The sequence below is a fragment of the Pogona vitticeps genome, chromosome 5, assembly GCF_051106095.1.
Source record: "Pogona vitticeps strain Pit_001003342236 chromosome 5, PviZW2.1, whole genome shotgun sequence".
Lineage (NCBI taxonomy): Eukaryota > Metazoa > Chordata > Lepidosauria > Squamata > Agamidae > Pogona > Pogona vitticeps.
The window spans coordinates 23,393,752-23,407,739 of NC_135787.1; the positions used below are offsets into that span (position 1 = coordinate 23,393,752).

At 39.0% G+C, this 13,988-nt stretch overlaps 1 protein-coding gene across 11 annotated transcripts in view; it reads left to right on the plus strand.

The window, feature by feature from the left end:
• NPNT (nephronectin) overlaps positions 1-13,722 on the plus strand; it is a 71,252-nt gene extending 57,530 nt beyond the window's left edge. For all 11 annotated transcript variants that reach the window (XM_020796378.3, XM_020796379.3, XM_020796381.3 and 8 more), the window contains 4 exons: positions 3,386-3,481; positions 4,719-4,817; positions 7,294-7,550; positions 9,537-13,722. In XM_020796378.3, coding sequence (XP_020652037.3) covers positions 3,386-3,481; positions 4,719-4,817; positions 7,294-7,550; positions 9,537-9,632 — 548 coding nt within the window. In that variant the 3' untranslated portion in view covers positions 9,633-13,722. The remainder of the gene's footprint in view (positions 1-3,385; positions 3,482-4,718; positions 4,818-7,293; positions 7,551-9,536) is intronic.
• The last annotated feature ends 266 nt before the right edge of the window (positions 13,723-13,988 follow it).

The window sequence follows — 13,988 nt, forward strand, 5'->3', positions numbered from 1 at the left end:
ATACTGCCCCATAGCACGTCAAGCACTTTCTGGGCGGTTTACAAGTTAATTATGCAGGCTACACATTGCCCCCCCCCCCAGCAAGCTGGGTACTCATTTTACCGACCTCGGAAGGATAGAAGGCTGAGTCAACCTTGAGCCGGCTACCTGGGATTGAACCCCAGGCCATGAGCACAGTTTTGGCTGCAGTACAGTGGGGTCTTGACTTAAGAATGGCTCGAGTTAAGAACATTTTGACTTAAGAACCACTCTCATAGGAAAATATTGACTTGACTTACATACTTAGATTTGAGTTAAGAACTGAAAAAAACCCACGTGGGAGGCAGGGAAAGTGCAAAATGTGAACTTTCAGTTAACTGTTGGCCAGTGAAAAGGGTGCCTGTCTGCTTCCTCACTCCTCCCAGCGTTTAGAGAGTGGATTGGGAGACAGTCTTCCGACTGCCTGGTACTGTACTGCCTGGACTGTATTTTCCCTGCCTTCCCTGAACCTTTCTTGACCTAAGAAAAAAAGAAACAAAATATCCCCCTCTAGTGGTCGAAGGCGGAATAGCAGCTTCCCATTAGTTTCTGTGGACGGAAAAGAGCAGATACGGATCAAATCGTTTTCAATGCATTCCTATGGGAAATGCAGATTTGACCTGAGAACTTTTTGACTTGAGAACCGCCTTCCAATACAGATTAAGTTCTCAAGTCAAGACCCCACTGTACAGCGGTTTAACCACTGCGCCACAAGGTTTTCACCCTGCACAAGGAAGGTGGGTAAATAGGTGGCTACGCCTGTTTCCTTTGTCTTTCCTATCCAGTCTACCTTCTAAAGCAGTAGATCCCAAACTTGTGTCCCCACATGTTCCTCGACTAAAATTCCCAGAAACCTTCAGCACTAGCTATGATGGCCAGGATTACCGAGAGCTGGAGTCCAAGAACCTCTGGGAATCCAAAGTTGGGAACCGCTGTTCTGAAGCATTACCTAGAAATCCAGGTAATGCATGTAAGAGAGAAATGATTTAAAAGGTTATCATTGTCTATTGTATTGGCTGCGACTGTTTCATTTGCATGATGAAGGTGAAAACTCTGAGTTCCCAGGTGGCACTTTTACAGTCACATTGTTAGAATCTTTAGATACATTTGTGATTTTATTTGGGCTACAACTTAGAATCTCCTGATGGAGACTCTGGGAGATTATTATTATTTTAAAGAGAGAGTAACTTTTCCTAGTACTGGCCAGTGGGAAGAAGATTGAACAAAGCACAAAATAAAACCTCTGGTAGAGAGTCTCTCTCTCTCTCTCTCTCTCTCTCTCTCTCTCTCTCTCTCTCTCTCTGTCTTCCTTTTACATTGTACACATTGTATTGTCTGCTCAAAGGATTTTTCAAAGCAAAGTTGGTAGCAGTGACTAAGTAGCTATTTATTAGAAACATTGCAACAATTATCAGCAGTGTAACATGAAACGTACTGCTTCAAGTCAACCTGAGTTTTTGAAAAAAAGTTTTTGCTTCCGTATTATAAATTACCTATTTATTTTTAATGCCATTATTGGGTTGTCTGTTTCAGTATAAGTAAGGAAATAAAAGCACAAATATTCTAAAAGCCTCTTGATGCATTAATATCTGGAAACTGTAACAAATCTGAAATGCACGGCTACTATCTCTAATGATGCGCTGGACGTCTGTTTGTCTCTAGAAAAGGAATTTTTAAGACAGCTGGAACAAGTGCAGTAATCTGTTTAGCTACAGTTTACAGCTGTTATCCACCAGTGATGTTTGTATATTGTAGAATGTTGCCTAAATTTGGTATGGAGATAATGGGCTGCAGAGCCTTCTGAAGGCGGGTGAACACAAAAGAACCATTAGATGGAGTCAATTTCTTTGGGGTTCACATTAAAGCAGCTTCTTCTTTCTCTATCTTCTTTTTGGACTGGGGTGCTATAGAGAAAATATTTTTGTTTGATGTATTTTGTTTGCTTTGCTGACAAGTGGCTTGTCACAGTGGAGAAGATGTGGGCTTTCTCTGGCACACAATCAGTTGGACATACACTGTGCAATAGGCAAGAAGAATGCAGGATTTTCAAGAATTCCTACATGACTAGTAATCATGCAAATGTACTAGATTTAAAATGCAAAAGGAAAGCGTTTCCCTTTTTCTTTAAGACCAGTAACAGAGGAAGTAGCAGCTTCAAAATTAAAAGCAGAATTTCCTTCAATGTAATTTTTCCTACAGTGAGGTTTCCGTGATTCTGGAAATTGCAAATTACCTTCTTTTTCTTTTTGTGATTGGTCACCAGGAGATAACCATTCCAGATGATTTCAGAGATACAAAAGTTTTGAAGCGATGCCTTTTGGATGGATAATGCTTCTCTTTGCAAAACTGGTGTCATCTGTTTCTGCCACAGGGAACTGCATCTTATTGCAGTAACGGTGCATCTTATATTCTGAAATGAAGTTGTGGTAACATGCCAGGGGAGACAGGAAAACAAAAGAGAGGGAGAGAGAATTCTAGGGAGAAAACCATCTGAAGGTCAAACTAAATCCATTAGCATCGCAGTAGAAACGGTACTTCCTTAGGTGATACAACACATCTGTTCATCATAAAGAATCTTAGAATAATTGAGTTGGAAGAGGCCTATAAAGCCATCAAGTCTATCCCCATGGCTAATGCAAGAATCCAAATCAAAGTGATCTGATAGATGGTTGCCCAATGTATGCCTCCAGCATTGGAGCACTCACCACCTCCCAAAATCACTGGTTCCATTGTCATACTGCTCTAACAGTTAAGAAATTTTTCTTGATATTCAGCCTAAATCTGGCTTCCTATAGCCTGAGCCCATTATTACATGTCCTGCACTCTGGAATGATGGAGAACAGATCCTGTCCCTCCTCTGTATCATTACCTTTCAAGTAGTACTATTATATCTCCCCTCAGTTTTCTTAAAGCTAAACGTGCCAAGTCTTTCAGTATCATATACTTTCCCTTGCCTCCATGTCTTGCACTCTAGTGACCTTGTGATTGAATGTTGGAAGGTACACATAGCCTTTATTTGCAAGTCTGATTGTCAAAGCACTTGTCTCAGAGGATATTGAGCGTTGGGATTTAAAATGGGCTAATCACAGTAAACACGGGATTTTCATAATGTCTAGTTTGACCTTCATTTTGAAACAATTCCTTGAGGTTTTTGGAATCTGTTTTTGATAAAAGCTGTATAAATATCATAGCATGAATTATGTAAGATAAGTAGTGATGGATCTGCATGCGAAATGTGACAGAATAAATCGAATTTTCAGGGAGCATACTGTATTTCCTCAGTTTGTTAATATTAAATAAAAACATTATTCAGAGCCCATTTGTTTTATTAATCTCTTCTAAATTTCTTCCTTTTCCCCACCTCTAGTTCCACGTCAGCCTGGAGTTGGCAATAATCTCTTTGAAACATTTGAAATTGAAAGAGGCATTAGCGCAAATGAGGATGAACCAAACGATGACCCAGGTAGCTATCATCCTTCTCTCTTGGAATATTGTACTGTGGGTTTCTTTCTTTTCTTTTCTGGTCATGTGCATATGTAACACTTCTTGAATCTGAATTTAAATTTCTTCAGGTATCGCTTTGAGGTAACGAAAGACATTAAAACAATTGGGAGGCTTAAACTGATGCAAGCTTGCATCAATTACATGTAAACATTATGGGGTCAAGCTGTTCCTGGGACAGTAAATGGTGCTCCATTCCACCCTTCTAACCAAGTCAGGGTGCATTTCTCAAAGCAAGACAAGTTGTTTTGATGTCTGGTGCAGAAACCTCAGAAGCACCATCTCCCTTTTCCTCCTGCCTATTCAAGGCATTACAAATATGTTACCTTGGGCATTCATATCATATTGGCAAATGGCAAACCTGGTCCTTTATAGGAATGAACCTTCTGTCTGTATTGTTAATCTGCTACTCTTTCCTTCCTGGCCTCTCAGTAGAGGACTGAGCAAGTTTGCACCTCTGCTTAAGTTCAGCATTAATCCAATGATTCCAGGCCATATGCCATGTCCCAGGACTGCGCACTAGATTTACTATTTAGGAAGCAAATTAAATATTTTTTCCAAAATGCTTTTGAGGGATGGCAACATAAAGCACATCCATGTTTTAATCAGCAAACATTGAGTTTATGTATTTTCAAAAATGTTGTTGATATTTGTGCATTCCAAGCCATTGTGCTTGCTGTTCTAAAGTATGGACCCTAGTTTGTCACTGTATATACACTAGCACCGGAGCGTTGATACATTTTGGTGGCTATGACTTCTAGATTCTGATAGCTGCATAAGGTAACATTTTGAAGCTCTGATTAGCACCAGTTCTTCCTTATGAAATAGTAAGGAAGCTTTAATGAGGTTGACACGAATTTTGACCAGCTAATGTATCATTTCAAAAAGCAGAAAATAAGAAGGGACAGCTTACAAAGAAATTCAGTTCCCTTTGCCTGTTGTAACTGAAGCATTGACAATACCTCCCACCCCCACTTTTAAAAAGTCCCCAAACTAATATGATTGCTGATGGGCTTGTTCTGTTATGAACATGAACACTGTAGTCAGTCAGTCAGTCAGTCAGTCAGAAACCTTTATTGGCATACTGAGTACAGTAAAACAGACAAATACACTGTAGTCTAACTGCACCTAGTCAGCTGTGGAAAAGTTAATCAGCTGCAACTATTAATCCTGCTTGATCTGGGATCTGTTTTTAACAGGTGTTCTGATCCATAGCTGCAACTTTGATGATGGCATGTGTGGTTGGATGAAGGAGAAAGATAACGATTTACATTGGGAAGTCATTAAAGATCTCTCAGGTATTTCTTCATTTCCTTGGATTTAGGAGGAGTTTGTCTTGTCACTAAAGATTCTGGGGCAAGAATTAGTCACAACAGCCTTCCTCTGCTGTGGACTTCTGTCAGTCCCAGCAGTCATGGCTCATTGTGGGGCATTATAGGAGTTGTCGTCCAAAAACATCTGAAGGGCATCGTGTTCGGCAAAGCAAATTGAAAACCAAGCAATTAGAACGAACAGACTTTACAGGCCACTGTCAGAAATGCTTGCCCTGTTTTTTTTTTTTTTTTTTTAAGTCACATGCTGGCTCTTAAGAGACTCTCAGGTTTTGAAAAGCTTGAGGAAATTCTTCATACAAAAAAGAAAAATCTGTATAATACCTAATGGAGCCTGAGAGGTATCCTTGAAATTAGGTGTATAGAATGTCGCTTGTAATTAAATTAATCTTTTTTTTTTTCAAAAAATAGCTCTAAAAGGAAAATTTCCATAGGGAATGTCAGTTAGTTTAGATATTTTAAAGGATTTTTGAAAATATTTTTTGGAATAATAGAGGCATTCAGTAAAATTTCTTTTAAAAATGCAGCATTGATTTAAATTCCAGCAGTCCCTGCAGTTTTTTATGACTTGAGAGTCCTAAGATATTATTTGAAATTTGGATTGGTCTTCTGTTGAGCTTCATCAGTGCAGAAGTGGTACTGGAATCTTGTACCTCAAATTTTCTAGTTGTATTAGTTGTATTATCTTTCTTTCTTTCTTTCTTTCTTTCTTTCTTTCTTTCTTTCTTTCTTTCTTTCTTTCTTTCTTTCTTTCTTTCTTTCTTTCTTTCTTATTGGATTTTTATCGCTCCCTTCTAGACAGAAGTCTACTCAGGGCAGCTCACAATATATTGAAGACAAAAACAGATTTAAAACAACAATTAAAAACTACAATAATAATATGATCAAGATGGGAAAATAAATAACAAAAACAAGAAAATACAATCAAGAATTGGTGGGAGGGAAGGCCTGCCTAAAGAGCCAAGTTTTTAATAGACTCTAAAAGACACCCAGCGAGGGAGCCAGGCAGATCTCTGGCGGCAAGCTGTTCCAAAGACGAGGGGCCACCGCCGAGAAAGCCTGATTTCTTGTTCTTTCTTTTCGGGCCTCCCTTGGTGTCATGCCCCTCAGCCTTCTTTCCTGACTAGGACGAGTGACTCGAGTAGATCTAGGTGGGAGATAAAAGCAACAGTTTTAAAAATGTTTTTCTGTTGCTGCGGTAATATAAAAGCTATTATCCTTTAGGGAATTTTTCTAACTTCAGAACACTTAATAAAACAAGATCAAAATATGGAAATCCTCATTAATGCAGTGATAGGTCTTTGATCATATATTTGACATTAAACTTTTATACATGAAAAGATCAGTGAAATGACATGCTATTTTGATTTTGACTTTTCTAAATGGCATCAATACTCTGGTTTTCATTTAGCAATTGGTGACTTGTGAACACATAAATTCCCAGCAACAAAGAGGCACATGAATGGCTTTGAATACCTTCCACATGTTTGGCATCAATCTGACAGTATTGCAGCAAATGAGAGTGGACATGGAGAGTGCTTGGATTTTTTCACTCATTTAATGCAAGATTTGGGGATGATTTTTGCATCATGAGGGAAAGGGTAATCTTGGGGTGTAATCCTATGCATGTTTATCTGAGAGAGAGAGAGAAAGAAAGTCTCACTGAAGTAAGTAAAATGAACTTTCTAGAAGGGGATAGTAGAAGCCCCTAGCCTATTTCGGTACTCAGATAAAGGGCAGGCGGTGGGGCCATGTCCTATTTAGGAGACATTCCACCCCACACCTTCCCTCAATTGTTAACATTATCTGCATATTTCTGGGTCTCCAGTTTTTTTAATCCCACTTATGGGTGGAACAGCAGTGACCTGGGAGGCTACGCAGCACCCTAATTGTGTGACCTGTCCACTCAAAAGCCTTCATCCACAATTACAGGCATATACACAATACTAATAGTGTAATCATGTATCAGTTTATAAAACTAAACTGAATGAGGGGAAAAAAGAAAAATCCTCTAGGATGGAAGAAGGCCATTTCAACAGCAGAACAAATCTTTCTCTTTATGCTGCAACTCAGTGAAGTAACTTGTGGATGACCTGCAAGAGGTTATATATATGTACAGTGGTGCCCCGCTCGACGATTACCCTGCATGATGTCGAAATAGCTTTACGATGAGTTTTTTGCGATTGTTATTGCGATCACAGAACGATGGTTCCAATGGGTTTTTTTCCGCTTGACGTCGATTAGGAGCCTGCTTCGCGAACTGTTTGTTCCATTCATGGTTCATGAGCCCTCAAGCCTGTGTGTCCAAAGTGTCAGAATTAGGATTGGGTTCCGTATTGAAATCTTTGTGCTTTAAATCATTGACCAAGGTTATATTCAAAAGTGTTTGAGGAGGGAAAAGAATATTGTCATGCGTTGTTTGTTTGTTGTTGTTTTTAAACAGGTGGGCAATATTTATCGATTTCTGAACCCAAAGGAAAATCTGGCCACATTGCACGTTTGATCATTCCACTTGGCCACGTAGCTCATGAGGGATATCTGTGCCTGTCCTTTCGGCACAAAGTATCTGGCCCACATTTGGGTTTGCTTCAAGTGTTTGTTAGAAAGACTGGCGTTCATAGCCCAGCAGTTTGGGGAAGGAATGGTGGCCATGGCTGGAGACAAACACAAATAACATTGCAAGGAGCTGGCATCAGGAGTGTAAGTATAAGTTGGGGAGGGGGTAGGAAATAGAAAAAAAGAAATAAACTACCGTGTCGCTTAATTTTGAGGTGAAGTTTTCTGTTTACTTTTTAGTGGGTTAAACTGATACATTTTTATGTGGGGCTAGTAGTTCCCCATAAGGAGGTAGAAAAAACACCTCTACTGCCACCTTTACAGACTGGAATGAACCAGTCTATGCCCATCCCTTGTTTTTAATTTTGGGAGTCTGTGGGTGATTAATGCGATGTTGCTGTCTGCTCTGTGCCTTGGCAAGAGATAAACCTTTGTTCAGAAACGTAATTCCATAAGACCGCATCGCTGTTCTTTGAATGATCAGTTCCCCCACCTAGCATCTTTTGCAGGGCAGTCCTAATCAGGAGTAGCTCTGCTGAGTTTAATAGGATTTACTTTCAAGTAAGTGCATGTAGAATTGCAGCCTCAATAACTCAACTATAACAGCACTAGCAAAGGACATTAGCTTTGTGAATTGTGATTTACCTGCCAACTTAAACTAAATCAGACCATTGGTCCAGTAGTGTTCATTTTAAATGGCAATTGCTTCTAGGGTTTCAACAGAACGGTGATCTAGCATGGAATTAAGCTCCTTATTTCAATGGACATAATTCTGCTTAACTCAGTGTTGGATTGTATCTGTTTGCAGGTCTGTTACCTGAGCTCTAATAATTAAAATTGTTAACGTGGTCACCGAACATATGAAGCATGTCTCCTACTGCTTAGCTATCAATTCCTTTACGAGGCCGACCTTTGCAAAATACCTGTTTTTTTCTTCTAGGAGATTTGCATTCCTTTTATAGTCTGGTTTATAAACGGCACATAAAGTACAGTTTCCCATTCTGCTGGTAGGAAAATGTGTTGTAAGAAACCAGGAAATCTATCTATATATATGAGGACAAGTTAGAAAGGAACATCTTACATTTATCTCTCCTTTGTACTGTAATATATACAGTAGAGAAGATGCTTTAGAGCTAGACTGAGCTTGTAAGTAACTTGGGGTCCCCTTATGCTTATAGATTGTTTCCGCCCTTTAAATTCTTTCATCAGTTAAAAAAGAGAGATGTTAGATACTGATAGGAGCATATGGCTGCCTGTAGCCCATATGTTGCCAGTCTCATATAGTGTAGCTATTATAAATGATACCATTGCTATCATACTTCAGAAGTGGCTCTCATGTTATTTACTTTTTGGGGTATGCAGTGCTGTGCTGTTTAGCACTGATTCGCTACAGTGCACATGCTGCTCAGAAGCACATTTTGTGGTGCTCAACAGGAAGCTTAGTCTATCTAAAGGAGGTAGATTGGGCCTCCAGGAGATTTGGAGCCTGGTTTATCTGCTTCATTCCATTCCTCAAGACCAAGGGACTCCAAACTTTTCAGTGTGAGGGCCATATCATATATTTGCCACATTTTTGAGGGCCGAAGGAACACATGCGTGTGCGTATGCCTGCACACCCACATGGGCTGAAGGGAATGGACCTGAGCCTGCGGATCTGAGCCTGGGCTGAATAAAAAGGCAAGGTGGGCCATAATTTGGAGACCCCTGCTCAAGACAAAGCAAGAGAAGTGATCAACTCATTTTCCTATTCAGTACAATTTTTAAAGATCTGGGCAAAAGGAAGTTCAGAAATAGAGATTCTTCATGAGGTGGGAAATAGCCAGCTCACAGAGAGGGGAATTTAAAGTTTGTAGCCTTTCATCATCTGGTCATACACTCGTTTCGTCTAAGCTCAGAAAGGTTATATTAACGTTAGTATTTCTGCCTCCATGAGCTGGACCTGTCTGGGCAAGGGTTCTTTGCTTTGACATATCTCATTTAGAACACTGGGGAGAAACTGTGAATGTTACAGAGACTCGTTCTGGATAAGTGCTGGGAAGCCCCAGGACCAGTGCTAGAAGTTCGAGTCGCGTAATAAACTCACTCTGTGTAAAACACCTTCTAAACATATTTTAAAATTTCTTTCTGCAGGTTATTTTTAAAGGAGAGAAAGGAATAGGAAAAGCTGGAGAAATTGCATTGGATGATGTCATCTTGAGGAAGGGCCCATGTTTTCAAGATCATTAGCAGGGCAGACAACTGGCAAAGAGAACATTTTTTTGGTCCATGCCTCTTAACTGAAACAGGTGGCGGGCTGGCGGCTTCTTCTCCCTTATCTTCGTGAAATCTCAATAAACTTCTGTCTAAATAGAAAACATTTCCTGTAAAAGGTAAAGTAGATATTCAAGATTTCTGTGGACAGAGATATTCAGCTCAACTTACGTAAGTGACAAAAAGCTATCTGAGTAATGGATAGAAATGTCCATTCTGAAGATGAACAGATTGTGGCCAAACTTCATCTGAATGACTCTTTGACGAACATTGCAATTGCTTTAATGGTTTCCTGTGTTTTTTTTCCTATTTTGCTGCTTATTCTATACCAAGTTGTTGATTCAACTTCATAAACTGAAAGTAGCTCAGGCAAAGGCCTGAAATGTGGCTGTCCTGCATCTATGGACTTTTGAAGAAGAGTGTTTTATATATATATAATAGCATTTATTCTTGTTTTTCTTATTAACAAAAGGCAGTTATTATACAGTAGGCACTGCATCCCATAATATGAGTAGTGCTGTGTTCTTTGTATGTTACTAATGTATTTATGTGCATTTTTGCAAATTGTAGTAACAAATTAAATTGGCAGCTGTTCAGATCAGTTAGGCTGGCATGCACAGACCCACACTGGTAGGCTCTTAATACTCTTTTTAACCATCCATCAACTACTAATAACTAATCACAGTCATTTTGTTTGTGAGCTTGCAGAGTATTCAGTGAAACTCCAGAAAGGCTACATCAAGTGAGCATATAAGCAAACATAACGAATTTACAAACTGGATTTAAGAGAACTGTAGGTAGTTGCCACTATTCTTTTATCCATAGTTGGTATCAGTGGCAAAGCCTGGCCTTAAAGGTGCTACATGACTGTTTATCATTAGACTAAAAGTGCACTCCTTGAGCATGCAGGGGAGTTCTTAATGCTTCTGACCATAAAATCCCTTGCACAGCTGAATGGGCAAGCTGGATTGTAAACTATAAAGCAACCTACCTGTTCAGTCAGATTAGTGGTTGTAGTAGAAACCTATGAGACCACTACAGCTGTATACATTGTTTTGTAGGGTTCTGATTTAAGTATCTGCATTTAAAAATATGGAACGTCAGTGGGGCATGTTGGATTTCTCTGGTGAAAATGCTCTTTGAAATGGAATGAAATAGTCAATAGTTTCAATGTAATCAGAGGTGTTTTTTTTTTTTTTTACCAAATACCATCTTTATAATTTTAAGGGGTTGAAACCTCATCCCCACCCCGAAATGTAGCTGTGTTTGAATGTTATTTTGCCTTCATTGTGGTGAGACAATCTCGGAATGTACAGTGTGGATTCAAGAGGGAAGACACAATCCTGTAAAACGTATTTGTGACAAATGTCTGTTTGAAACTATAGAGTTGCATTGTTGTGTGCGTGTGTTTTAAAGGAATTCAGTTGCAACTAACTTAAACCTGAGTGATTTCAGTGCAATGTAGTCATGGTTATCTTTTACTGAACTGTGTAATTTGCTGAATTATACACAATTTCTCTCATTTGTGTTTTAGCAGGTAATATCCATGTAGTGCTAGTTCAGTATATATTTAGCATAAACTGTTTTTGCCTAAATCAAACAATATTTTGTTTCCTCATGGCAAGTGACATGGCAGGCCACAGTTATAGTTTAAGGGTAGAAAATCTTGGTGAGGCCTTTTTTTATTTTTTAATCCTAGGATCCACAGAGATTGCTGAAAAGAAAAAAAGGGGGCACACAATGAAATCAAGAATGTCTAGTATTTTACTTCCAGTTTTGAAAAATGAGTATTTGGAACTGTTAAATGGTTTAAGGGGACCTTGTAGCCTATTTAGAAGGTGAATCATGAGTCACAGAGGCTTCCAGAAGCTACAATTATCACTCTTTATTGAGGTTTATGAGCTGTCCTTTGGTTGTACTTTAGCCATTTCTCTTTCAGGTACATCCAAAGGTTTACACCCATTTTCACGTTGAGAATTTTGACTTCCTCCCCTTAATTGAATTTCAAAACTACCACACATTTCAAAGGCAGTTTGTTGGAGAGCTGGTCATGAGGCAAAAGTGAAGCAACCCCCTCAAGGCAACATAGATTGAGGATAGTGATAAACAGTGATGGGTCATAAGAGGGTAGAACTGAGACGTGTACCCATAGACTTCACAACTGCTGAAGTAAAATTCAACTGGTGACATGACAAAGGAGATGCCCATTTTTACCTTCCCTACAGGAAGTGATTATCTTGAGCTAGTCCAGGAGCTAGGAACTGTGCTTTCTTTGGGGTCAAGAGAGTAGGATGGAATTTAAGAGTTCATATTGTTGTGGGCAGCTAGACAAATCTTTCTCTAGGTGGAGGCTGTGTTGTTCTTGGACTACAATAATAAACTGGCAGTATTACTGTTACATACTTGTTTTAGTCTCAACAAGCAATGCTTTGAACATTTTTACTTGGCTAACTGAGATTGTGTGTATAGTACCTTATAGGCCTGGAGTTCCCCTTGAATTGCAAAGGCTTCCCAGTTCATTTCAGTAGAAGAACCGTGTGTGTGTGTGTGTGTGTGTGTGTGTGTGTGTGTGTGTGTGTGTGTGTGTGTGTGTGTGTGTGTGTGTGTGTGTGTGTGTGTGTTTTATTCATGTGTAATACACACCTGCTCACATGAGGGTTCCTGTGTAGGTCAGAGAATACAAGCCCAAGGCACCATTCTTTTAACCTTGGGAAGGTCTTTTGACCTAGACATGGCTTTCTGTAAATATTGTGCCGTACCGCATGTAGTAAGCAAAAAACTCTTTCAATAAAGGGACAAATCCTTGACAAAAGATGTGGATTATTCCTTTTAACTATCATGAACTCCCATCACTGTATCCCCTTGACCAGTATTTCAGTAAGCAAGAGTTCAAAGGTATCGGGTTGCCACTATAATTGCCAAACACTGGATGTATGAGTAACTATGATGTCTGCTTGCCATGTTTCTAGCACAGAAGCTAAAGAGAGGAGTCATACATTTGTTTTGTAGTGAGAAGCATGGCCACCAGATGCTAGGATGTCTCTTGAGCAGCATAACTGGAGAGACGACATGACCTCTATTTGACAGTTACACTCAACATGAAGATTGTATGCACCAACCATATGTACATCTGCTGTGCCCCTTCTGAAGGCAGCCTCTCTCCGATAATGTCAATAAGGTCTTAGAGGTGGAAATGTTTTTCTTGTAATTTTCACTGGCACTGTTTACACCCTTTAAAAAACCTATTTGGCTAATTTGAATGGTTTTTCAAGTAGTTTGGTTTCATAAAAAAAATACTATATTTTTCATGTAACAATTTTCTTCTCTCTCTTTCTTTGGCCAACTCTTTCTCTTCTCATTCAAGATTTTGTATGGCTCTAGATATGACCCTTTTGAGGTAAATTCATTAATGGAGTATGGCACATATATTGAGGTATGGTTATAAAAAGGCACTAAAACAGCACATAAGGACTGGGACATACCATAGTTACACTGACTTTCATATCAAGCAATATGCCCAATATTTTATATATGGTGACCTTAATCCAAATGTATATGTCGTACAAGATAAAGCTGCTGTGTGTTTTTAATTTCACAAAGGTAGATGAGGATGTGTGTTTTTCACTGCTTTTACAAACTGTAATGTTCCTAAAGAGGCATATCTGGACCCAAACATCTACATCTGCTCTGTGTACAGAGAATGCTGCTAAATCGGCCTTTTAAAAGTTTATAAAAGCGAAAGATCAAACAATGGCATTTTATGTGTAAATAATTTATCTTTTTCTTCTTACTCTACACAAGGCCTTCATAACCACATGAAATCAAACTGTTCTCATACATGCATGTGTGTGTGTGTGTGTGTGTGTGTGTGTGTGTGTGTGCATAGACAAACACACTCGCACAATTCTTGTGCCAATTAACTTGTAATGCACTAAGTTCAAGTGGAAAGCATAATGAAAATACTGTAAGACATCTGAGTGGCAGATAATTTAATACGGAGTTTAAAGAAATGTTAACTTTCTCTCCCAAACTGACTCAAAATAAAGATATCTTTGTATATGTAGAAGCATTGTTCATTTGCAGTACTTTTCTTTTTCCAGATAACAATGGATTGGTCCAGAATTCATCATAGACCTTTTTCTTTTTAAGGTTTAGTTGCATGAATGTTGGTGATATGTAAGTATGGGTATGTTTGGATTCAACGCACAGAATGCAATGCAGCATACAAATATATTGGCTTTAATTTTATGGATAAAATTAATTGCATAAGGATAATTTCTGAAAAGTCCTAAATGCAGCACGCTCTTGTTCTCTATTTTGACAAGAGCCAGC